This window comes from Rhamphochromis longiceps, linkage group LG20, assembly GCF_057381845.1.
Source record: "Rhamphochromis longiceps isolate RC_006_pf linkage group LG20, R_longiceps_female_GT1.1, whole genome shotgun sequence".
NCBI classification, from domain to species: Eukaryota; Metazoa; Chordata; class Actinopteri; order Cichliformes; family Cichlidae; genus Rhamphochromis; species Rhamphochromis longiceps.
Genome location: NC_140576.1, coordinates 31,766,199 through 31,793,753, shown reverse-complemented (window position 1 = coordinate 31,793,753; position 27,555 = coordinate 31,766,199). Strand labels below are relative to the sequence as shown.

General features: G+C 41.2%; 1 protein-coding gene across 1 annotated transcript in view; it reads right to left on the bottom strand.

Moving 5' to 3' along the window:
* The window catches only part of plxna2 (plexin A2), a 166,234-nt gene that overhangs the window by 10,135 nt on the left and 128,544 nt on the right, over nt 1-27,555 (bottom strand). The window contains exons 18-27 of the mRNA XM_085395036.1: nt 21,765-22,004; nt 20,838-20,981; nt 20,129-20,363; nt 18,490-18,632; nt 17,033-17,301; nt 10,002-10,068; nt 9,745-9,891; nt 7,585-7,744; nt 6,080-6,183; nt 562-661 (exon numbers count right to left, since the gene is read on the bottom strand). Of these exons, the coding sequence (XP_085251162.1) occupies nt 562-661; nt 6,080-6,183; nt 7,585-7,744; nt 9,745-9,891; nt 10,002-10,068; nt 17,033-17,301; nt 18,490-18,632; nt 20,129-20,363; nt 20,838-20,981; nt 21,765-22,004 (1,609 nt within the window). The remainder of the gene's footprint in view (nt 1-561; nt 662-6,079; nt 6,184-7,584; nt 7,745-9,744; nt 9,892-10,001; nt 10,069-17,032; nt 17,302-18,489; nt 18,633-20,128; nt 20,364-20,837; nt 20,982-21,764; nt 22,005-27,555) is intronic.

Sequence of the window (27,555 nt, the reverse complement as noted above, 5' to 3'; positions counted from 1 at the left end):
GCACCCGGCAGCACAAACAACAAGCACATCTAAAGCATGTGAGCGCCTGCGTGCATAGGCACTGCATGTACTGTGTGCATGCCCACGTGGGCACAAGTATGTGTGCAAATAGCAGCCCAAAATGTCCCGCAGAGAACGGATCTTCATTATAAAAAATATTATAGCCTCAAAACTAAACAATGGCTTTCTCTGTCATTCTCTCTCAGTGTTCTTTCCATACCATCCAACAGAGGTTGGGCCTGAACTGTGAGGCAAACTGCAGCATTCACACAGTTGGAAGGGGGGGAGAAAGCAGCTAGAACCTCTCTAAAGAGAAAAAAAGAGTAGACCATTGCTTTGGGGAGAGAAGATTTCCCTTTGTTCTTATCTGAAACAACTAATGTAAAAGTACTTTGATGTATCTATCAAAAGCAGCAATAGCACTACATCAACATGGATTTAACTGATGGCTAACCCTCACAATCCACCTGTAATTACCTAATATATATGCTACATCAATCAATACAATCAATGCCAGCCAAAACAAAGGCATATAAAGAGCAATCATGTCTAGTGACTCACCGTATCTGCTGATGGAGGTGCGCGATATGCTGGCTGAGGAAGGGATGTTGTATGATGAGGTCTGCTTTGGCACTAAAGCCACCACACAGCGGTCCGACACCTGTGTGATGAGACAGATTTCACAAAAATCAATCTTTTAAATAGAAAAGAAGCATTCCATGTTCATACATGTGTTAAATATCTCTCTATTCCTAAAATAAAGTCCCACTATTCCTTGTTTAAAACCCATTCTCCGGAGAGTTTTGTGGGCCACCATCACATACCGCGTGTGTGTAATTTATTTATGTATCACATGTTCTCACAAATGTTTCATACCAAAGAGAAGACTACAAATGGGAATGTAGGGGACTGAGTGAACAGTCCCATGAGCAAAACACATCTCAAACCCGTACATCCTTCCCTGTCATATCTGCACTCCCTGCTGTTCTCTACCACAGCCCTGTGGCTTTTTTCGGCAGAGCAGAGTGCTGTGACTGCATGATGGCTGTACTCAACATGACTGTCATTGTCATCACCCTTCACAAACCTTAGAAACATGATGTAAGCTTTGGAACTGGGATAAGATGCTGAGAGAAAGAGAGAGGAAAATGGAAAAAGAGAGTGTCAGATGGAGAGAGACAGAGACTAGAATGCTGAATGTCTCATCTTGTGTACACTTGACACCACTGGAGAAAAAAAATGGGGTACGCAGGTATAATAATAGCAATAGAGGAGCAGCGAGTCAGAGTCAAAGAGAAAGACGAAGAAAAAAGGCTGTGTAAAAGATGTTGTGTCATGAATAAGACACAGACACTGGGGTTTATCCCCACCACCCCACCCCTGTGGTGTGGTAGCCTGAGAAAACCTGACATAACTTACATTTGAAAGGACATCCTCAAAACTCTTTTTAGAGATCTTTCATCAATCTAGTATTATAATTAATGGGTCAAAAAATGACAGTTTAGTTACAGTTATGTGCTACTAGTGCAGCTACAGCAAAGGAATTTAGTCTGGAAAATGCAAAACACAGCAAACAAAACCGGTGGTTCTTTTCTGAAAACCAAAACAACAAACAGCTTGTTGGCTGGCATTTACAGCTCACCCTAAGGAGGGATTTCTGCTTCAAACCCAGTGAAGAAAAACTGATGAGCCTCTAGTGGAGAAATAAACAAAAGGAAAATGCCAGGCTCCAAAAGGAATACCTCAAAGAATCTATAGAAAAACAGGAAATTAGGCTTTTCATTTTCTTTAGCGAGAATGGACCCTTTTGGGCTCTCGTTGGGAAATGAACCACTGGTTACTGGGATGGGCATTTATGGTGCTTTTCCCCGTTCTGGAAAGCCACCTTCTCTCGTTCATGTCTTCACCCGTTATTTCCACTTTCATAAACTAATCTCAGCTCTGCTGTTAGCTGGAGTTGCCATCTGGTCTCTACTGAACAGACACTCGAAAATGGGGATAAAGTCTGGAAGAATCCTCTTAAAGAAGCAGCTCAGGCACCAAGGCCTATTGAAGGGAAATGAAAAATCTGCTTCCTAACCCCCACTCGCGACTAGCATCTTCAACTGTCTCTCTCCCTTTTCACCTCTTGTGCATTTTGCTTTCCTAAGCTTAATTTCTATGGCCTCTCCGTTTTATAGCCACCTCTTGGCTGACAATCCACGGACCAACTCTAATATACTGACAGCGTGGACTTCCGTAAAGTTTGCACCGCTATTCCTGTGATACATTTTCTCCTGGGAGCATGAAATAGCTTCTCTGCACCCCCTCCTTCCACTCCCTCCATTTCTCTCTCTTTCTCTCTGCTTTTTATGGCTGACATAGAGGCTAGAGCAGAGATGGGTCCTTGTGATAGTAGTAAATGATTGAAAGCGTGCAGATTCGCCCTTCAGGGATAATCCAGTGTGGGGCTGATAGTGGGCAGGTGTGATAAGGGCTGTGGGCCCTGCCTGTGATAAGACCTTCCATTAGACAGTACAGAGTGGACCAGACAGCAGAGAGTGGTCATCCTAGATGTTTTTTTTCCCCTTTTCCCCCCCTTCAGCCCTCCCCACACAAACCCACTGTTCTGGTCCAAGCCTGTTACCCCTTGGTATCCCATCTCGTCTGGACTGATGCCCTCAGATCATGATGCTTATCACACCTACGGACTCTGCCCACTAGCTTGGAAACACATCATCTGTGCATGTTTGTTGTCAGAACTGAAAAAATATGAAATGGGCTATTATACGCAAACATTTCTTTCTTGGATGGCAACAGGAAAAAAACTTTAATGCAAATTTCCATTACTTTATAATGGGATATTAGTTCTTACAAATATTTCGGCTATAAATAGACAATAGTTTTCCTCCTAACCAACTTTTATATTCCAACTTGACAGTCACAGCATTAGATTAATGAACAGACAGAAAAATGAGCAGTATCTGTTGTGTCTGGGGTTGTTGAAAATAGCCTAAATGCCCCAAGTCTGCAATCTGGGTAACCGGACTCTACTGGTGTGGTTATCAGTCTCTCCTCTTCCTACTCCTTCACCACAGAGGAGGAGGACACACAGAGGTCACCACTCAGGCTACAAAAACTTTTAAACCGCCCTTATTTTAGCATTTTGCATTTTTAGGAAGAAGCAGTATGAAAAATACGTCCACTATATTCAAGGGAAAAAAACAGTCTATGCATTTGCCCCACAATTGGATGTGGAATAATATCATCTACTAAATAACCTTGTTGTCAAACATAATCAAAGTAATTGAGTGCGCCGTGCACAACATGCTTGGCCTGTCTGCAATTTGAATCATGGGGAAAAACAACTCTGGCTACAGCTCACGATAATGCCCACTTTAGGAATTGTCAGTGCTGCCTTCAAGTGATCTCAGTAATTCTGTAACTCTGTAATTCTGTTTACTAACTATCCAGTAGCTCCCCCACCCCCATCTTTGTCTTAAAATGACAAAAAGGGAGGGTGGAGGAGGAGGAGAATGGAGAATGAGAAGAAAGTGCCAGAAGAGCTTGTCTCTGACAACGAGGAAGATTAAGTAGCAAAGCAAAACTGAAATCAACAATCAGTCAACCCCCCCCCCCCCCCCCCCCCAAAAAAAAACAAAAACAAAAAACAAATTCAAACCCAAAAAAAAAACCACATTATCCAAATTATTATTATCCAAAGGATAATATTTCATCTTCAGTTTGGATGAGTACAACCAAGTGAAATGAGAATATATACTGTTGTAATACAGTGTTACAGTGTGCTTCTATACTTTTTAAACCATGCAAGAAAGAGTAAATAAAATAAAATAAAATAAAATAAAATAAAATACAGAAATATTGGAAAGGTTGGAAGAAGGGGTTTGAGTTCCCTCCCTATGAATCCAAAGGTGATGAACAAGGAGTCTGAACTCCTTTTCAGTGTGTACATTTATGTTTTTAATTTTAGAGTGGTTGGGAAATGAGGGGGAGAGCAGGGAGGGTGCAATTCCACATTCTGGTTGTGTAAACCATTATTTCCCATATGGCAGAGTAAATAGCCAATGGGGTTTCTTGGGTTGCTGTGAGCCCTATGAATTTTAATGCCTCTGTCTAGTCCCTGTGTCTCTACTATGAGAGAATTAGCAAATACTTGAGCTGATGTTCAGACTCACTTTGCATATTTCAGACCCCCTTTCACTATTCCCTGCTTACCTCTTCCCATTTTTTCTTCAAACATTTCCCGTCAGTCTGGGGCCTAATGAGCTGAGCTTCCTTCTTTTCATATGTAGCCAGATGTGTTGTCACAGCTGCCAATGCAGTGCCATGGTGTGTGACACAAACACACACAAACTCATACATAGGGGACTATTGCCAGCTCATCAAAACAGCAATGAAGTTTCAAAGTCGTTCCATCCTACTTTGATCCCTTCCACCACTGACTGCCTAATGTTGCAATGCCCCGTCTCCTCCTCTCCTTCCACGCTGTGTTGCCCTGCACTCTACATGGCGTACACTACTGGGCCTTCCATTCTAGGCACGTTCTTACATCCATAATCAATAGCAGTCAGAACTGCTATTGAGCGAGTAAATAAGTTAAATGGCCACACACATGTTGCTGTGTGTCCTGTTGCATCCCTTGGCTAACGATGGCAACCAAACTGTGACAGAAAGAACTTGGAAAAACAACAACAACAACCACAACACAGGCACATTTTTGGTGTGGAAGCAAACATACTGAACTGCTTTATCAAGGATGAAAGCACTGCAGTGACCAAGAGGTAGGCAGAGCTTGAGAGGAAGGCAGAACAAAAGTGAGTGGGGAAAAAAATCAAGGGAAGAGGAGATCTTATTGCTTGTTAGCGAACTAGAAAAAATAGAAAAGGGAAATGGCTAAGGGCAAAATGTACACAAAGCAAATATGTAAGTAAATAAATACATAAATAAAACGTGGCAAAGGGGAGATAAAGGTGAGAACAAAATGGAGGGTGACAAGCAAGGAAAGACAAAGGGGAAAGAAGCTGCATGGTGCCAAGTCCTGTGTGAAGGACACTGTGATGTGTCCCATCTTCTAATGACTCCTACATCTGTTAAATTATTCTGCTTGTTCTTCTGGGGCAAGAGTTCAGATTGACCCCCTACTGCGAGGGCTTGAGCTTCACCACCTCGTAGCCATTTTCTGCTTCTAGATGCACATGTGTCTCCTTTCCCCATGGTCCCAATTTTCAAATCCAGCCAAAGCTGCATCCCAGCTCTTAAGCAGGTAACCCAGAATCAAACTCCATGCAGCCTTTAAACAGACTGTCCCCCTTGACTGGCTAATGAGAGCTGACTTAGGATGCAAGATTCATGACCTGCGGAGATAGTTCTGAATTGCCTGTTTATTTCTTTATTCCTTTTGTTCTTGTTTTATTATCTTATCTGTGGCTTCCACTAACCCCGTCTTGTCCCCCCCCTCTTTGTTTACGATGTCAAAAGCCTTAAATTTCCCAGAAAAAAAAAATGCAGAACTCTCCTTATCAGAAAGCCACGTCTTTAGCGGCCTCCGTTTCTCTTTGTTAAACAGAGGGCAACAGGTTCGCCCATGGGCTCTCAAATTGTGGGGTGTGAAAGGAGGTTCCAGAACTGAAGAGACAGAAGCAGGCAGTCACAGCGGGACTAATTGTTGCCAGCATAGAAGTCAGAGAACGACAGAGAGAGGGGAAAGAAAGAGAGGGAAAATGAAAGAAGGAGAGCTGCTTTTCCTCCCCACTGGAGCAGCTTCATCTCTCCAGGGAGGGGGGAGAAGTGTCAACTGAGATGCTGAGAGTTCATCTCTCCTGCCACCTGTACAGTAATTGTCCTCTATTCGGAGTCACTTGGATTACACCAGGCATGGGCATGCAAATGAGGGGTGGAAAATTGGCTGCCTAAAAGTCAAGAGCAGGAAACATCAAAGTTTGCCAAAGTGTGCGGCACAATTTGAATGGTAAAATCCACATCAGGAACTAAAATGAGACGGGGGTGTTTTAAGATGTAAAAAGCAAAGTTTGAGAGTGATTAGGAGGAATGTTGCTCTAAAGCATTTGTGTGTGTTTACCTGGTAGTGCATGAGAGTGTTGAGTCTCTTCCAGTCATTTTCAATCTTAGTTGTGATGTCTTCATCTTGCAACACCACACGAGCCATTCGTCCCTGGCGCCATTCTGAAAGCGCAAAAACACAAATACTGAATTATGAACAACCGCATAGTGCAAATTATACATCATAGTGAGCCATAATTTAAAACCATATGTGGAGGATGCTGTGAAGTTACATAATATTGGTTTATGCAGTGTTTCCAGAGATGGCTCCCGTGCAGGGCAACTGTGAATTCCTATGACGCTAAACCAAACTCTCACCTTCCAGTTGGTGAAATGTAACCTGCTTAGAATAAAAGCACTCTACAACCACACACACACTCACACACAAAAGAGCAGATATAAGTAGCCTGTATTCTTGTACGGCTCTCGGCATGTGCGCTCCTCTCACAGACTTGGATTGACACGCATCTTAATTAAACATTACACACGAACAATTGCAAGATGTATATTCAGTCAGGCTGCACACTTTAATTGGTACTTGTGTCACTTACGCAGCAGTTGGCCCATCGGGGTCAGAAAAAAAAAAGAAGAAGAGGAGAGCAGACAAGACAGGATGAAAAAAAATGAGCAATGAGAAAATCACCTCCTTTCAAAGGAAAAAATAGGAGGTAGGGGTAACAGGTAGAGATTATAAGCACTGTGGGAGGGCAGCAGCTCTGACAGGTCATTGTGGGGTAATGAAATGATAAGTATGCTAAAAGTGGAAAGCGGATAGCCACTGTGGGCCTCATACTGGTAGCGATCATCAAATTGCTTCTCATTCACTAAGTTCTATGACTTTGTGCATCCGCCAGATGACCATATGATATTCCTGTTTGACATAACACACTCCTCACACCCTCTAACCTACACTCAAATCTCCAGATAAAGCTGAAGAACAAAAGACGCTCTTATAGAGATGCAATTATTTTTGAGAAGGAGGCAATAGATGCACTGAGAGCGATACTGTGGAGTGATGGATGGTATGCAGCAAGCTGTGTTTTTTTCTCCTCTTCATGCATATGAAGAGAAAACGAGAGACAGAGAGAAGGCAAGGGATGGAAATGGCAGTGCCGCTGGTTTGCCATTCTGCCAGCTCTTTCTTGTGTTGGCCACTCACACACCCACATCATAAACGCAAACACGCACACACAAAGACGAGCCCACTTCTCTATCTCGATCTACTTTGTCTTATTGGCGCTACCAAACAGTAAAAGCTGCCAGACGGAGGGATGCGCCGCATACTGTCAGTCAGTTTGATAGAAAGCCTGGCAGCAGTACACTGAAGCTGGTTACCTGGCTGGGCTGCTAGAACACAGCTTTTATCACACTAATGCACCAATAATCTGTACACATGGCTAGGTTTTCTCTGACTGATACATTAATCTGTGGGTGTGAAGGACTTTACACCTGCCAGCTGCATCTGTGAGTGTTGTGTGTGTTTGTGTATTTATTTGTGCTCGGGTGTGTGTGTTTGCGCCCTACCGAGGTCCATGTCGACAGCACGTGGCCGCTGAGAATAGGGCATGTTCTTGTAAACAGCATCCAGTATCTTCTCCTTCACTTGGGTGATGGTGTCACAGTTCAGCACCTTTACTGGAATCTCTGGACTGTTTTCATTGTCTGGGTTCACACAGTTTAGGATCTGGAGTGCAAATAAGGGAAAAGAGAAGAGTGGGTGAGGGGACGAAATATCAAAGAAAGGGAAAACGTGAGAGCAGAGCAAAAAGCTTGAGGTGTCCTGTTACTGGCTGGACTTTGGTCCAGCTTGAAGCTTTGCCCTCATTAGAGTCTCCTCGGAGCATGGCAGGAGCTTTGAAAAACCATTTCCGCTCTTGCTGGCATCCAGAAATCTAATTTCACACCTTCGGCGGGACACCAATTTCCAGCTCTGCCGGGGTGTTAGCACGTAATGAGCCAAATTCCCAGTCAGAGCAATCAGAGCATTGTCATGTCACATGCTGACTCTGTGAGTGCTTTTTTTCTCTGTGCATTTGTCTGTGTATATAGAGGGCTATGTTTGGTGTGTTCCAGTCTCCACAGCCACCCACTCTGATGTTGGGCCAACACTGGAGGTAGTGGGATAATTAGTTAATTTTCTTCCTGCACTAGAATGAAGAACTCCAACATAGCAAACATGGCTATGACATCTTAAAATCTGATTTATTGTTTGGTATATTGGAGTCTGTGTGTCTGTGCATCTTGTGAGCAGCATTTTAGCCACAATGTTACTTAGACGTTTCTTAGTGAAGCACAACCTGTACTTCAGTATGCCTTTGAGCCAGTGTGCACAGTTCCTGTGAGGCTGGTGAAGTAGGGCTGCTCAATTAATCGAATTTTAATCACGATTACGATCTGGGCTTTCAACGATCATTAAAAATGACTGAGCCGATTATTAGCCCCTCCCTCATTTATCCGCGACACCTTAAAGGCCGGTCCGTGAAAATATTGTCGGGCATAAACCGGTCTGTGGCGCAAAAAAGGTTGGAGACCGCTGATTAAGAGGACCCGAGGGAAGCTCGGAAAGCTCGGAAAGCTAAGCAGAAGTTATTTGGAGAGGAGAGTGACTGCCGTTGGTTGAAAAGAGAGTTTAAAAAAAAAAAAACTTCAGTGGTGTTGCACACTATTTTATATTATTTTTTAAAGTCATTGTTAACCCTTTAAATCCGGTCAGAGCAGCATGCTCCGTTTTGTGTAACTATTTTTAAATCCCTGTAGAACCTGAACCACATAAGCTAGCGCAATAATTTGTTTTGCATATGAAACCGGAGTTGTAGTACTTACATCTGATGCCATCAGCTTGTCCTCGGTCACAGTTTCCTTCCACACAAAGCTTTGCAATAATTGCATAAAAAGCGCTTGCAGGAACAAAAACATAATATTCCAGAAACACGCTTTGCCGATCCGATCAGCTGTTCGTAACACTTCCCACAGTGAAACAGACGTCAACGCGAACTGTCGCATGTCCGCCATTTCCTGGCCGAAACCGGAAGTGACGTCATTTTCGCGGAAATGTAGCTTTTTTTACTTGTAGGCCTTAAAAACATCTACTGGTCATGTTTGACTTTTCTGAATAGTTTCTGGGATGCTTGCACTGCTGGAAATAGTTTATTTTGATGCACATGCTGTTTTCTTTGCAAATTTGCATCATAGGATTGTTTTTTTTGTTTTTCCTGCAGTATATAAAAATTGGTGTATCTCCAAAATAAAACTATGAAGACACTCAAAATAAATTTCCTGTTGTTGTAAACTATTTTTTGCAACTTTTTTGTATTTAAAGTTTTGAGGGATAAACCTCTTAAATTTCTCCAAGTAGAAATATATGTAAAAAAACAAAACAAAAACGATATAAATTTTTTTGTAGTTTATTGCACTTTTTTGCAATTTATGTAGTTACTATGGACTTAATGCATACATATTATTAAAATATGGGCTATAACAGTTATTTAGCAACTTGAAATGCTCCCACAAATGGCACTACAACATATAAAAAAATAATATAAGCTCTGGCGGACTTGGTTCTATAGTAGGTCTTAAAGGGTTAAATAAATATCGTCAAATAATCGCGATCTCAATTTCAGTGAAAATAATCGTGATTATCATTTTTGCCATAATCGAGCAGCCCTATGGTGAAGTGTGACTTACCAGGGTTTTGTACTCGATCTGTTGGCGGATGAGCTTGTCTTCACTTAGGGAGTAACGGGCCTCTCCAGTGATAGCGTCGATGGGCCCCTTTTCCATCTGCTGCTTGATGGCGCAATACAGCATGAACAGAGGCTCCCCAGCACACTCCTGCACACACACAAACAAATCCACAGATTCGCACATGAGAACAGCATGTAACATCAGATTTTTCAAGATATCAAAATAAACAAAACAAACTATCACTGTATTGGACTAACCTTGAGAAACTTGTGAAGGAGGAAAGCGAACCAGTTTGTCAGCATCTTCTCTGCAACCGATTCTGTCCTGAAAATGCATTAAAAAAGTCTAAATGTTACTTTTTAAAATCTTATTTCAAAACATTTAGTATGAAAGAGTTTAATATTTCAGGAGGTTATAAACTACAGGGAGGGTATCTTGACATCACTGACCACAGACAGACATCATGGATGTCAGTCTGTGGTCACAGTGAGTGAACAGAGCAGATCAGAGAGCGGGCATTTGTGCATGTACGTGTATGGCCTGTGTGTATGTGTGCGTGATTGAGTATGCATGAGTGTGAGCCAATGTGTGCGAGCTTGATTATTCACGTGTGGTTCAACACAGTGGGACATCAGCAGCTGTGACAAGCCTCAGCTGTAGAGAGAGGAGTGCTGTCACTGCCAGGTAACGCCTGATCACAGCCAAAACGATCTCCTCTCCTCTCATTTCCTCTCTTCTTCCTCCTCCGTACCTCCTCTCCCTTCCCAGTCAATCACACAGGGGGTACAGCGCACTGCCGGGCTTGATTGGGCATGAAAAAACACAAGTGTGCAATGACCCCTCGACTATTTCTATCACAGAGAACATGAGAGGACAGTGTATGACTCCTTTATAATTTCGACTCATATCTTTCTCTGAATGCCAGACAAACATCCTCCCACTGCCTCATTAGCACCATTATGGGACACTAGAGAAGCAGAAGCTGCACTTAAATAAAAAACAGAATCCAGCCAGGTGGGAATGGTTAACGAGCATGAAGCATAGATGAAAGGGTTAGTTCTGGGTGGACAAGCACCTGAGATGAATAACAACAAGTAGCTTCCACCTCATCTAGTAAAAGCGCTTCTACCTTACTCTGTTGTTATTTGACGACTGCACAAGGCTTCCTGCAAAGAGATTTAAAAATGCTACCTGGAACACACCAATACCAAGCTGTTTTGGAACACAAACTGTTTTTTTAACAGCTAGCTTTGGCCTGTTTTATCGTCAGTGTCATTCCTCCTGCTAGCTCTAACATAGCTACTATCAACACTAATCACAAGTTAACATGCCATGGTAAAGCGCCCCATAGGACTGCACTGCTGTTTGAAGCCTGCGATTGTCACCTGGCCGTGAATGATCACTGCCAGTCAGTCTGTCCATGAGCATTGCCAATTTAAATGACAGTGCAGTGGAAAAAATGACCCTCTTAATGTAGCAGGAAATTACTGTGATTACTCTGGTGGATATGATGGAAGGTCTTTATAGCATACTGTGCTGAACTGGGGATTAGCTGGAATCGGAGCAGCCAGGTATTAAAGACAAGTTAGAAGGCTTCCGTCTCCTCAATAGTGCTAGGCATGATTATACCTATTCAGGCTCTGAATGGACCTGAAGGGAGATTATGACTATTGTGGAGATAATTGCGTTAAGTCGTGTTTGAAGGCTATGAGCAAGAGTCTGGGACCAACGCAGAAGTCCCAGCAGGATTGTGTGAACCAGCAAGGTTACAAGAGCCAACAATTTAGTCAGTGAGACGAGATAAAGCGTCAGTCATTCTTTCTCTCTCATTAAATTGAGATTGAATGAGGTATTGGTCTATTTTTTACTTGCAAATACAAAACTTTCCTTCAGCTCCAGGACAGAGGAGCAGAGGTTATATTTTGTTTTGAATGATGTGCGGTCGAATTGTGATGTTGTCTTCCACGCCTGGAGGCTATTCCCCTGCCAACGAGAGTGCTGGCCAGTCTATTGGCAGCTTGTTGAGAGGATGGAGACTTGTGTGACAGCTTATTTGAAGTGCGATGTGCCAGCGGGGGGAGCGTGTACATTAGTTCACCCAGTTTCAGGTACAGGATGAGGGAGTAAACAATGCTGAGGAGCTGAAAGATTGCACGCTTCTGTGCATGTATGTCTGTGTGTGTGACAATGCATTCTCTTTGGGGGAAAACATACAAGCTCTATTGTTCTGTCCTCTTTGTCATTCCATATACGTACAGTACTGTGCAAAAGTCTCGCACCACTTATTTTATTTATGGAAAATAGGTCCACCGATTTACTGAAATATGTAGATATAAATGGAAATAAAATATATAAAGCAAAAATAGACATTGTACAACTCTACCAAGCTTGAAAGTGTTATGACCACTTTTATTCTTCAGCACAGCCTGAATTTTTACGCAACCTTTCTCATAATTTCTTTAAGTAGTTCTCTAGGCTTTTTGAGGACATTCCAAAGGACATGCATTGGACATAAACACATTCCTTTGAAAATGGAGAACTTTGAAAGACCTGCAGAAAGCCTGAGGAACTGTTGCTTAAGACCGTTTAAAACTATAAGAAAAATCTGGCTCTTTGGAAGCAAAATACCAAGAAATAAGGGGTGGCTCAAGACTTTTGCACAGCACTATATCTACACAACAGAGAGAATACATACATAGAGAAACACACAAAGTATTTCTCCAAGGTTTCAAAAAAGTAATTTGAAAACATAATAAGGATCCATAAGAGCCTGAGGCTGTGTTTTCATGCTGAATAAACTTGAAGGTATTGTGGAGTTTTTTGGACAATACTCCAAATCCCTGAGTAATTGCCCTCCTTCCTCTACAAGAATTCACCCCTCTTTATACCCCCCACCTCATGCTTACCATGTGCCCCTCCCTGCCTGTATGAGACTTGAGTGTGTTAGAAGTTAATGGAACCTATTAAGTATTTTAATAAGCTCAGCAAGTCTCGAAGAAGGAAGTCAAATAAAGCCTTTGTGAGGGGGCTGTGCTGACTCCCCTTTAATATCTCTTCACTTGGATGTCGGGCGGGGGGGAGCCCTTTGTTCTCCTCCTTCTCCTTCTCTTCTTGTCCTCCTTCTCATCTGCCTCCACTTCCTTCTTTCTATTAATTGAGTTTCATTAATGAACATCAGGATTTCATTATCCCACATAGTGCTTAAGACAGGCCCCATCTCTGGTCTCCTAATGGCAGCTAGGGTGGACTGGGGGGGCTATTTTAGCAGCCAGTTGAATGTCTTTCAGTGAAACTAATGCCAAACACAATACTCACTCTCTTAATAATGCTGTACTCCATTGCTCTGCATGGGCGGAAATCTCATTACAAAAACGCGTAGGAGAAAAATAATACAAGATTGAAAAGTCTCAAGGTGATAGAAGCAATGTTCAGTGATTCCATTAAAAGAGCATTATAAAGAAGAGAAAGTGAAACTGGGTAAATCAAGAGGCTTTGAGAAAACTTATAGATGGAGACAATGGAGAAGAGACTTTAATGCATAAAAAAGCATGTTTTGATAGGGGTCATTTAATCTGTAAAAGTCTGAGAAACTGGAGGGGCAGAAAGATGGCCAGAGGACAAGGTACATATAGAGAATGGGAGAACTGGAACGATAGGACACAGAGAGAACGTGAACACAAGAGCACTAATGGTGGTAAATACAATCCAAACAATATGGGGTGCTTCATCAACTCCACTTAGCGCACTGAAGAGTGTTAAAATCAAACACAAAGCTTAGATATCACTTTCAAAAAGCTTTTAGGAGAATGAAAGTGACTGTGAGCCAAAATCATTCCTTATCAAGGCAAAGACAACAGAAGGTATTTGAAATCTTTAAATACCAAACAGACAGGAGTTTCTCTGAAAAACAACCCTCAAAAGAGCACGAGTGCACCCTTCAAATATGATTCCAGGAACTTAACTGACTGGGGATGATATATGCTGCATAAATGCAAGATAATGTACAATGTGCTATAATTTGTTTTCACTAGTCTGATATGATTGATGGTAAAATGGGGCCTGGCACTCTGCTGAGCTTAAGAGTAAAAACTGCGTATATGTCGCATTGCAACTGGTGTATAAGATTTCCAAATTCCCCCCTGGCTTTCAGAGACATTCAACCTACCATCAAACTTTCTCAGTGACAAGAGCTGTGTTGTATTCCTTTCAGCTACAATGAGGTTAACTACTTCCTCAAATACTGCAGATGGCAATGGTTTACTTTTTATGCTTACTCTGCCAAGAGGCATGTCACACGGATTCATTTTAAGTCTGTGACATAATTCTTTAACCCGTTCAGTGTCAAAGATCAGAAATATTTTTTTTAAATTGCTAGCTGCATATTTATTAAAGTTATATACATATTAGTCCATATATCCTCACGTCTACAGTTAGTAAATGCACCATCAGATCTGTGCAGACACCTTACACGTTTTAAGGAAGAGGGCTGTTTCTTTAACATGCTGTTCCATTTAACCCACCTTTAAACCTGCACACTTAGCAAGAAAGCTGCATACCTTGAAACTGCACAAGGATATTAATTAATTGACATTATCATTCCCAATGTAGTGTAGATAGTGCATCAGCAATTAAATACTCAAATATAGAAAACATGCTATCTGGAGATAATCTCCCCGTGTGAGAGACAGAATATTTGAGAGGACTAGAGAAATTAGCTGTAATGGAGGCAGAGGTGGTGAGAAGTAAGAGGCGGTGCGGTGTCAATGCTAATCAGAGCCTGCTTTTACAATCAGCATCTTGAACGTGCTGCAAACTTAACTTGGAAATTTATCTGTGGAAAGACTTGCAAACCTCGGTATAATCTGCTCAATTAATAGGCTTATTAGTTGTTTAATTAGAATTCCACACCCGACACCCCTCCTCCCCTTTTTTCTGTGCAAAAGCTAGTAACAGCATGGTGCTCCAGCTTCCCACACAAACTTACTGCACAGATAACAGCTCAGTTCGATGACAAAGCTGTGCATATATACTGTACCTGCTGTGTTTTGTAGTATAAATATACACTACAGTATATAGCGTTCATACTCTGAACACATCTCACTGTAAAGCTTTAAATGTTCCCTGTAGAATTTTCACAGACGTCTTTTATTAAAATACCTGTACATGCGCACATAAACACACATACACTTTTGATGTCAGAGATGTGCATATACGAGCAACTGCAATCTTTAATAAACAACAATTTGAGGTCATTGCATATTAAACTCTGGTTACCATTAAATTGTGGGATCGTGATGAGCCGCTTAAACCCATCACAGATGAAACCAGTTCTCAGTATTTGTAGCTCTTGTCTTTATTGTTTTCTCCTGTAGAGCCTGCTAGTTTGAAAACTTGGTTTGAATTGAACTGAATGAATAAAGTGATTTGGTTGCCTTGGATGTCCTTGATGTATGTTGCTGAACTATTGTAGTTGTGTGAATTTTGCATAAGTGTAAGCTCACTAATTATGCATTAGAAATTCATATCACCGGAATCCAATATAGTCAGCACAGATTTATATCTGTGTGTTCTAACAAGGATGATATCTACAGAAATACGCACTGTACCCCAAAAGATACATGGTACAAAAGTACAAGCATCTGTCCAAATACAGCTATTTTATTAAAGCAACAAAACAAAGGGCATCTTAGCTGGAATAATAGCAGGTGTTTCACTACCTTGTTATATGTAATAAAAAACAAACTGAGGAGACATGACAGAAAAAACAGCTGAACGGGAAAATGGCAACAAAGCACAGCCCAGCAGCCTCACTCTACGGCCTGCACAAACACAATTACTGCTTAGAGAAATGTTCAATTTGACTATCATCACAGATGTGCGAGCGTGTTTGAACGTGTGTGTGAGTCAGCTGGCTGGCTTCACGTCGGCTTTTCTCCAAATAGGCAACGAGGAAGACAACAACATCAAAGAGCCATGTCAAATCACTAATCCCTTAAATTTTTCATAAAAATGGGGACTGAAATGTAAAAACTATAGGACATTTAGCCCTCCAGGCTACAAAGGCGGGACCCGAGGATTATGTACCACTGTGTTCCTAATAAGAACATAATGAAACGGATAATGAAAACTTAGAGGTGACATGGAGCCCTATTGTCATGTAAAATAACAGCTTAATCCAGGTCCATTTGATGCTGTGATGCTTTAGTCAATTCCTCTGTCAATATGCAGGGTTTTTTCTATCTGGCAGTAATTTAAGCTCGACTATTAACGTGACTTAAAAAAAAAATAAAAAATAGAAACATTTCTTAAATGTATCTGAAATAAGGAGCATTAACAGCAGAAAAGGATGTTTGGAAACAAAGCAGCTGCCTGGTCTCACGGTCTCATCTTATTAAGTAAAGTAAACATAGTCAAAATCATGCACAGAGCAGCCAGGCTTTACGAAGGACTGTGACGGACTTTGCACATATTTTTTAAGCTACTTTGTTTGCCAAAAGCAGCTGCGGAAACCTGAGCAGGAACTTAGTAGGTGTTTAAAGTTTTAACACGTCATTCTAACTTCCCAGAGAAACAATGTACATTTGATACACAGGGAAAAAAGTTCAGCTGAACCACTTAAATGTTTTATAAAGAGCCTGAGCTCGGAGGATAAGTTAGAGTGACACTGGTATTTAGAGAGAGCGATGGGAAAGAGGGAAGCTAGAGGGAATGTGGAATTATGCAGAGAACTCAGATGTTGCTCCTCGTGGAAATATTGCATGTTGTTTATCTCATTGTGCTGCAGATGTACAAGTTCCATAACACTAATTACAAGTGTGATTCTGTGAAGTGTCTACATGGAAACATGGGGAAATAGGAATGCACAAGAAACATGAGAAAAAGGTTATAGAACATATGATTCTAAATCAAAACCTATCCATCTGTCTAAAAACGTTATATGATGCTGCACCTCTTCTTTTGCTAATGAACGTTCTGTTTTTGTTATCTACATAGCTATCAAAGAACAGCATCGCATATGAGGGGATAAACAGTAATGCTGTGTGTTTTTATCCTTTCTGGCTCAATATTATAAAGCTATGCCAAACAAACAGCATTACCGAGGATTAAGGCATTCTCATTACAATTGTGCACAATAGAGAGGCCTTTGTTTATCTTATTTAGTGTTCATTCATTTCTTCGTTTAACTATTTGAAGCTTTATAATAAGATGGAACAAACAAGTAAGGTTTAAGTTCAGTTGGGCACGATTCAAGTCTTTATATCATGAAGGAACATTATTGCCGTGTTACCTGCGCAGCAGCAGTTTGGGATGGTTCTTGCTCTCCAGGTTGCGGTCAATCAGGTCTGACAGCAGGTGTTTAAGGACATCGGTGGCATACTCCAGTCGTCCTTGAAGGGCAGTCATGATAAGTGAGGCCACATTGCCGCGGTCCCTCATGGAGAAAGAGCGCTGCATTTCCAGTGTTCGGATGAAGGTGAGCAGGAACACTTTGTTGTTGATGAGCTGGCCAAACAGCTTCAGGGCCTTCTCCACGTTCTGCTGGCCATTACCTGACACCTGCACCGAAAAAAAGAGGCAACAACAGTGCATGAGTTAAGGCTAATGAGTATCAAGCAGGAATTTGTTTAGTAACACCTTTAATGATACATTGCTGAAATATTGGTTGAAAAGGTTTGTTGCTCTTTAACTTTCTTTGTGACCTTGCCTCACAAAAAATAAAGATTTTTTCCAAAGGCACCAAAATCTTTACTCATGTTTCACCTCAGGCAGAAAGAAGCTCTGGCTCATGATGAGTAACTGAGAAGATCTTAATCAATTATTGACCGGGTCCCAGTTAAAAAAAAGCATTGTACACCGAGTTAGCTGTCACTTCACTTTCAAATTAAATGTTAAACAAGCTTTCAGGGTAAAACAATCTAAGTAATATTCGCTTTGTACTTGTTTGAGCACCCATGACTGTTTTTCTGAAGTTTGCATAAAAATATGGGTCCTCTGGCAGGCAATGCCAAATTTATGTGACTCACCAAATGCCACTGCTCTAAGATGTGACATTACATTTCCTTTGATCTCTTGCAAACACGGCTAGCCTTACCTGAGCAACTATCCACTTAACTAACTACACCTGGCTAGTTAGCCTGACTCACACTGCTGACTTTAATCTCTACTATGATTAATCTTCTTATCCCTGATAGTTTCATCCTCTGGACACCAGTCTCAACAACATAAAATAAAGTCATTTCCTAGCACTACTCTGGCCCCTCGAAGAGGAGGAAAAAGTGTTAACCAGCCAGTTTTTCCCCCCCTTGGAAGAACCCAAAGTTCTGCTTGAGGATTGGGAATTACTCACTTCATTACCCCTCATACTGCAGCCACTGGTGGATGAAATAGCCATGTGCTGAGACCCTGTTTTCCATGAGGGAGCTTGCATGTGAGGTGTATATATATATATATATATATATATATATGTGTATGTGTATGCTGCCCAGCCTGACTGACTGTGTGTGTGCGTGTGAGATCAGAGTGTAGAAAGGATAGATGGCACACTGGTATCCTTTCCCCCCTTCAGCAATTTCCCACTTACGGTTAGCCTATGGGAGAAGTGGTCAGGGCAGACATGCCGTTTGGCTCTCTCTCTTTTGTCCACTTTGTATATTTATGTATTTATTTCAGCTCAAACTGAAGTTCCCTCGTCCTTCCTCTCTTTTTTAAAAATGTATCTCTCTCTTGCACTCTGGTCATAGTTACCTCCAGTTCTCTGAGGACAGGATGATCCTCTATGCCGGGGAAGAGGACCCTCATGGCATAGGTTCTGTAATCCAGATAGGGGATACCAGCTCTGTCGAGGTCGCTGGTGAGCTCATTGATGTCTGTCTGTAACTCGGCAAAGGCTAGAAGAGAAGGAAGGCAGAGAAACGAGACAAGTTGAAGGGAGCGCTTGTGAAAGGCATCCTGAAAATAAAACTGTTATTTAATCCCCAAGGACCATATATGTGAATCCTTCTTATCTTCATGGGGCTTACTGCTGCTATGATGAAGATGACAGAACGCTCAAGATAGTCTTCATGTCAGAGGAACTCAATATTTTACATCTCTGTTCTAAAAAAATAGATCTCTCTCCCTCCCTCTTTTACATTCACTTTTCACACACATATACACACAAACCTCCTTTTCTTACTCATTTTTATCTACCACCCAGTAAATTGGCTGAAGCAAAGGCCCCAAAGAGTGTGGCATCTCAGTGTGAAGCTGCAGGTGAGCACTAGTTAATTGGCTCCATCCTGACTGACTCTGGTTCAAGCCCACGGCTCTGTTGCCTTGCTTTGCCGCCCTTGGGGAGGCTCCCTGCCTGCAGCCTATCACAGGAGCAGCAGTCGTCTCCTAAAACCCTCCTCAAAACCCCACCATCTCTAACCAGTCTTAGCCCTCACCTCCTGGTACCAAAGTCCCCTGTGACACATTGGTTTACACACCAACACATGGACTCACAGTGTATATATACACTCATAAGGAGGAACTCTGGTAGCTATCTAAATCCACCCCGCGGGGAAGTACTCGCCAGGCCAATGCTAATGGTTAAAACATTAATCTTCTTCTGTCCTAAGGCTACCTGTGTATGATTCCCTCTGTTTGCCTACTCTATGTGCCCGTCTGTCTGTATCTGTCATTGGACCATTGTGTTCTATTACTACATAATAACATTGGGGCAGCTGATCAGGGGTGGCTGGAGGGGATAAGTAATAAGGTCCCCTCTGGCTGATGAAATCGCCTCAACACTGTCAGACCTAAACCTCACTTTTGCCACAGACTAGCTAAAATAACCCCAATGATAACAGTAGGAGTAATCAACGGTGTTTATTTCAATGTAGCGATGTGGAAATGATGTGACGCTCACATCTAAAATAAAACTAGAGCAATCAGTGCTCACTTTTGTTTTAACATATCATGGTTACAAAAATATATACAGACATACAAAGCGTGAACACAAACACCTGCTATGAAGACATGACTGTAGAATTACAGCAGAATTTAAAATACAGTTTGAACGTTTGTGCGTCTCATATCTAATGTGTGTTCGGTTCCTGTATGTTTAGAGTTCATGTTAGCTGTATGAAAAATCGCTTCCAGCATGCAAACTACTCCATGATGAAAAAGGTCACATAGAGGGCTAAATAAGTTAATCTTTTGTGATAAAAAACAAGGATGATCCAGATTTGACGTAATGTTGATAATTACTTAAAACATGCAGACAGCTCTGATTGATTTGAGTAACACATACACATATTTATGCTTTTTATTTGTTTTGAGTGATAAAGAAGCCTATTGGTTAAGCAAAGCACTTAACAAACATTTAAGTCTGTATCTACTATTCTACACTAACACTAACCTTCTTTGCACTCTAGGGCAACTCGTGACTCCAGGTTGTCCATTTGCATCTGCAAGCGCTTAAGGGTCAGATCATTTTCACGCGATTTTCGTTTGTAGGCGATCAGGACGAGGATGACGATGATAAGGAGAAGACCGCCACCTGCAGCGATGCTAACAATGGCCGGTAGGGTCAGCAGGCTGTCAGACATGATGTGCACGGCACCTGGAGATACGTGAAGACCACCTACTTGAACCTGTCAAGAAAGGCAAGAGTCACAATGAGACTGTTAAAACTAAAAGAGCGATTGAAAACATGCAGTTGAGCTGTATGTTACATGATTGTTGTTTTACAGAAATGACTAAGCCAACCAAATATTGAAAATTAGACCAAAACCTTTTCAAATATTGTCTGCTGAAACTGCCTGCAAATACATGACCATTATCACGTTGAGAGGGAAATAGTACGAACATTGCATTCAATAAGCAAGTGGGTAAATAAGAATAATTGCGGTGGATTGTGGCAGAACCTTCTGACATGTAGAGCACAACCATGCTGCTCTCGCTTCGACCCCTTTTCTTCAGCTGAATTAACAATGATGAGAACACAAATAATAGAGCTTAGAGGTTGACTATTATAAAGAAGAAATTGCAAATACAGGGATAGATGGAAAGTAAGTTGGAAAGAAAGTTAGGTCCATAACAAAACACCAGAACAGACCAGTACTGACCATGACTTTGTATTGCCCAGTGAGGTTGGGAGGCTCGCACAGCAGCTGGCTCTCAGACACAGTGACAGAACAGGGAGTCTCTCCTATTAGTACTGTGTAGTTAAGCTTCACCCCTCCTGATGCTGGAGGAACCAGGTTTCTGCCCTGTGGGCATAGAGCAATGAACAGAGGGGTGTAAAATTTAAAGATAAACTCAGACACACACACACATAAACAAAAATCAAACATTATTTTTAATGCACCACACTGATATGTCACCTGAATACAGTACAAATTAAATCCCTAGGTTTGGGCACAGCTGCCACTCAATAGGATTCCATACCAAGATCAGACAGGCTGATATATTTTACAGTGGGAGCAGCTGGTAATCAGGAAAAAGGATTGAAATATATATTTTGACAAATTCCTTGCTCTCCATCTATCAGGTAAAAAATACCAGTAAAAAACCCCAAAACATACAACTAACTATAATTACTATACAAACACAATAATGACTGAGTGAAAAAGGAATTAAAATCTTTCCCAAGGATATTATTTCATCATATCTTTTATTTTTAATTGAGTTGAAAAATGTATTTTCCAACAGTGACCTGGCCAAGAATGGAGCAGAGATTGTACCAATTACAAATGCAGGCAAACAGGGAGATGCAACAAAAGGGTGAACACAATCTCCAGAGGGGTTCACTACAAGGGAAGTTCAACAAAGCTTCAAAGCATCTATGAAAGCGAATGCCATACAGATTTTGATTTTTTACACATGGAAGCATCCAGATAATAGGACTTGTATATAAAAATGAACTAGAGAAAAACGTATGAGTATATGGAAATGACCACTTAGCAGCAGAATACGAATGATAAATATTATGATAGGTCTATATTGGGGCTTTAATCCGCGAATTAAATGAATCCATCCTGCATTTCCTTTACCTTGAGAATGATGGGTGAGCCTGGTTTTTGCTCAAGGATGCCTGTGGTGCTGAGCGGTTCAAAGTAGGGGTTGGGGTAGTAGAGTAGGTTAGTGTTGTTGTAGACCAGCAGCGCTTGGACGTTGTTGAAGATGAATCCAAACTCGTCCGCATGCTTCACGGTGTCCAAACCTGGATGGTACTCTGCCATCAAAGAAGGAGCAAAGCAGCTCATGCTGGTGGTGTTCAATACTTTACACACCTGGAGAGAGTGAACGAAGAGAAGAGAAAAAATGTTATGAAGAAACTTTCTGTGATGCTACTGGGATGTGTTGCACTGAAACAATCAACGCATCACGAAATGATAGCCTGTGGCCCTTTAAATGAAAGAAGAGTTGCAATTCAGTCATCCAGAATAAACTTGAACAGCTCAGAAAAGCTATGATTTCTCTTTTTCTTCTGGTCCTATAATCTGCTCCATCCTCTGTGTTCTGTAACCTAAAGTGCGATCCTAACTGAAACACATTGGTTTCAACATGAACCCTGCGGCGTGCTCACCAGCCTTATAATTGACCTATAAAGGCCAAATACTTTTAAGAAAAATAGGATTTATTTTCTGTCATTAAATCCATCTTTATTGTATAGGAAGCCTCTATAAAATTGAAAATAAATTGCTCCAACAGCCTCACTAAAAAACACTGCAGGCCAACAACCACAAAAGGATGGAGGCATTTCTCCTCTGTCTCCTCTGGAAGAGGTTGAGCTATGGGTCTTTTATTACTTCTCTCAAGTTTGCCCAGATGAGAGGCCTGCTTTCCATCCATCCTCCCCGTCTCAGCTCTAGAGGGAAGGGGAGAGAGGATTGATTGCTGCACAGCACTCTGCTCCGAAAGGTTTTTATCTCCTTTCACTCCCTCCCAGCTCTCTCTCTGGGGAAGAAACTTAATTAGAGGTAAATATCATCAAAGGTGGTGAACGCTAGCGAGTACCACGCCTCCTACCTGTTGTCTCGTGCTCCAGAGAAAGCCAGAAAGATCGATGCAAACTCATTCTGTGTAGGGTACACCAATTGGATTTTGCCAGCATGGTGCAAGCTAAGTTGCAGGAGTGTGATTGCAGAGGTGGAAGAAGGGACTGGCATCTTTATTTAGTTTGCCCTCGGAAATAGACTGAAGATTATGTTCACTATGTAGCCTTGAATCTCATTCTTAAAATAAATTCAGATACAACTTAAAAATGCAACTACGGATTCAAATAATTGATTATCTCTTTTTATCATTTAGCCTATCTAAAGTCAGAAAATGATACAAGTGACTGTCAGTAGTTGAGCGCATTGAAAAGGGACATTTTCTGGGGTCTGATGAATAGTTTAAACCAAATATCTTTGGTTTGCAGCAATAACGATACAATAATAAAAAGTGAAAGCGGCAAAAACTCTCACATTTTAAAAAGTTAATGTTTGCTGCTTTTAATTGTAATGGGACTTGATATTTGGTGATGCATTTTAAATCAGTTGTGCGAATGTATAATTGACTGACTAGCTGCCTGGAAATCTGCACTTGCTGCAAAACCTGGGTGATGATGCAATAGTCTTAGCAACATATCTGGAATATAGCTCTGTGTGCATGTGTGTGTGTGTGAAACTGTTCTTAGGTTTTGTCAATTTTCTTTTAATTTCTATATTTTACAAAGCACAGTAGCAGTGAATTAGCTTTGCAGAAAGATAAGCTCATGAAAATAGATAACAAGGCCAGATAGGACACATGACATACTTTCACTAACTTTAGGTTCTGTGAAATCCCATTAACAACTAAAAAGTTACAGCATAAAAAAAGAAATCAGAATTAATTTTTTTTTCAGATGCTTTATCATGCAGAAATGTCACTTCAAAGTGAGCTTGAATTAACTATTAAAATCTGCATAGCATAGTCCACATCCACAAATACAAGCCAGCAGGAAGAAAACTGTGTGAATGGTACCACTCAGAGACTCAAAAGATTCTGAGTGATTACAGAGCAAATATAGTGCTATATGAATAGATCAAGTTAATTAATTTTATCCACTCATATTTGTACTGCTGAGCCATCGAGCTTTCAATGTGGTCATCCTGGCTGTTTAACGTGTAAGCCCATATGATCACAGAGTGAAATAGGTCAAATTAACCAATGAAAACAGTATGTTCTGTTTTTAAATCAGGGTTAAAGGTTGATTGGACAGAAGACTTCAAGTTTAGTTGATATAGACTGCTTTCTTAATGTTAGCATAATGACACATTACACAGTATAGACAGGTCCATATGGGCCAACACGATCCTTGTGACTCCTGGGATGGAACAGTAAGGCATTTGCAAGTCAACTAAAGCTCTGACTACCATCTGCTCTGCCGTGGATGGATACTGTGGGCTTTTTTTGCACTGTTCTCACTTTCCTATTATGCTCTCTCGCTCTCTTTCTTAAATCTTTTCTTTCACCAAATCCTGCCAGGAAACTGCTCCTATAATGTCAGATGTTTTTCAGTGAGCGTAACATCCAAATCCAAAGTGATGGGTGAGTACTGTAGCGATGGGTAAATGGGGCAATGCGAGATTATTTTAAAAAATGATACTTTGGTTCCCCTCTGCGTAGGGCAACATGACACCTTTGCAGTATTTCTTCCTTTTAGCAGATCTGGATATTAGATATGTCCCAAATTCTGAATTACAAGCTTGTTTTCCTACACTCCATCTACGTCTCATCAATGATTGCTTCAGTCATAACAGTAAAGCAGTAAAACTTTACAATTAATTGTCAAATACAAATGGTACATCTCTTCCTGTAGGTCATGTGGCAAAAGAAGCTACAAGATTTACAGCATTGATAAAGTGAATTGAGGTCAACAGAAAGAGAAAATAATTGGAATCTCGGTCTCATTTGTCTTCTTTCTCTACTGTTGGATAGAGCCAGGGTGTTTTAAGGCAGTAACACTCCAACCCCTCTGGCTGAATATATTACCATGATCTACTGTGTGGATACAGCCCACTCAATCATTCAAAGGTCTCTGGCCAGGGTAGTGGTAAGAGAGAGAGTCAGAGCCAGCGAAGATACGACTGGCTGACTGTAGAGATGGAAAAAATACGATGGCTTCACAGAGTCAAAGGTCATCTGAAGGCTAACATTTGATAGCTAGTCACTGGTTATTCTGCTGTTCCTATACTTGGTTACTCCTACACTATGTCTATTTTCCTGCCTGCCTGCTGTTCCAACCAACTGCTAATACTGGCATTAAGTCTAACTTCAGCTCTAATCAATCTATCCAAGATCTGTGTGGCTGTTAGCTAGTGGAGCCAGAAACCAATTTATCCCATAAGCACTGTTTCATATGGTGAAAGGTTTTCGTTTTGTTTGAAGCTAGTTACAGAAGTACACAGAAGAAATGCCACCATGGAAGCAGTGCTAGCCTTTGAGACTTTGGACATTTATAATGCCATAAATATCGATCAATAATCAGCTCATGATGCTAATACTGTTAAAATCACGTATAGCATTATAGGATACATAATTTCTATAGCTTAATATGCAAAATAATTCTAAAAATGTGAATCTAATTATGCAGTGATCTGCAGCCTCCTCTCGCAATCAGGCAGAGCAATCAGTACACTCATGCTGAACACCTTTTATGTTCAGTAGTAACCGTAAATGTACCTGACATGCCAAAGCCCGACACTCAGTCCAGGCATCTAAAGTATGGGACAGGGAAATATGCTAGAGCTGGGAAATAACCCTTTTAGCTTTAATCAAGATCATGATAAATGTTTCAATTGCGAATCCAGTGACAGATACAGAGCATTTCACAAAGAAAATTGTCTTTTTTCCTCTTTCCTGGTTTCTTTGTGAATCTATGCAGGTGACACAAGGGAGGGAGAGAAGAGAAGCAATTTAGTGGAAGACAGGTGATCATTTGAAGGCTGGCTGACAGACAGCAGCTCTTATTGCTATAGGCTTCTGTGCTGTTTGCCTTCCTCCCGTGACAAAAAGGGAAAGGGGTAGAAGGGCCTGGGAGGGTGGGATGAAGGATGGGTAATTGTAACCTTAGCATTTAATAGAAATTCATTCTCTGTGGCTGTGGGGGCAGTCAAGACGGTGACACAGTCGTCTTTTGCGAGGCACTAGGTGGGGAGTTGGATGAGACGAGGCAGGGTGGAGATGAACAACTCGCTTTCAAAGATTTGGAAACTGACATATCAGACACTACGGCACCCACACACAAGTCAAATTCCATTTCACCAGATTTTCTCTGTCTCACTCATCAAGTGTTTTTCTCTCCTCCAAATATAAAAACAGTGTCTTATGTGTCTTTTACTTCACATAAGGTCTGCATGTCAGTATCTCGCACGAGGATCCTCGGAACAGAATGATGGTTTTCATTCCAGAAATGTTCATTAAACAAGAGAGACACTTAAGGCCAATTTTAGACAGCTAATTTAGAGACAGTAAGTTGGAAATGCAATGAGAGTAAATCTATAGGGAATTGTGTATGTGAAGGATAGCTTTGAGGATGGTTTTGTGCATCCCTGCATCAATGTGAAATTCTATTTTATGATGTTTTTAAACATTGTATATATTGAAAATTTAAGGTGTGAGACTGAAATATTTCCAAACTAGTGTGTTTTTTCCATATATCAGAAAATGTATAGTGTGTATTTGTCAAGTCTTCTGATGTTGTCTTGCAAAGCAGAACTCACGCCACATATTCTGGCAATTATCCACAGTTAGATGTTAGTTTTTGAGAATCTTAGGCCATGTTGCATTAGCACAGAGTGAGTACAGATTGTGTTTTCACTGGCGGCATCAGGAAATGTCTTGAGATCAAGAAATCTTGTGCGGTGAAGCAAGCGAATGCTAACCACTGAGCTACCATGCTGCCACGGGATGATGCCAATCTAGAGGCAGGATACATGATGCCCACTCACTCACTGTGAATTCTCAAAAATTGACTGCTCTATTTTTACACCAGAATTAGCCATTACATGGACCTAATTACCCCAAATGATTTCAGCTTCAGTTCTTACTTACATCCCTGCTCGGTAATGTGCAGCGTGGGTCAGGGCCATAGTGCATGTGTGAAAATTGATTTTACAAAAGACGCACAGAAACTAAACAGATACACAATAATGGGCTCACCACTCTCTGTTCCTCAAACTCCCCTTTATCGTATTCATCTGCCCTCTCCACCTTATAGCAGACCACAGAGAGGAAATCCCATCCTCTTAATTAAACAAGGACCCCCAGGACAGGGGCTCAAATGCAATTTGTAACAATTTCCTTCAGACAAGTCTTTGATTATACAAGCGGTCTTTATGCTGACCAAAGACTTCTGACTGCAGTTAATCTTCCATTGAAAGTCATTATGAGCCTTCTTGCCTCCAACGATGCACACCTCTAACATTTTCCCCACTGAACCTTTTATAGTCTTGGTCAACTTCTACTGTCCTCCAGCTGCCTCTTTATCTTTTCTCAAACAAGTGAAAATGGTATTCGGGAGTCAGGAGAGCAGTGTAAATAAAACACCAAGTAGGTGGGAGGTGAGATGGTCAAAAAAAATTTAAGTAAACTCTATATTAAATAGTGCATGTGGATCACTCTCACCAACAGCTGCAATATTTATATGCTCTGGGGTCAAGAAGACTGGGATCAAGCATAAATCAGAGAGCGTAGAGGGCTAGAGGGCCTGTTAAGGACCATTTTACCTGAAGTAAATGTCACTTAGCTGCTTATATAGCATGGCAAGCTGGAAGTAGTACAGTAGAAGATTTCTACTACACATACAGGAGAGAC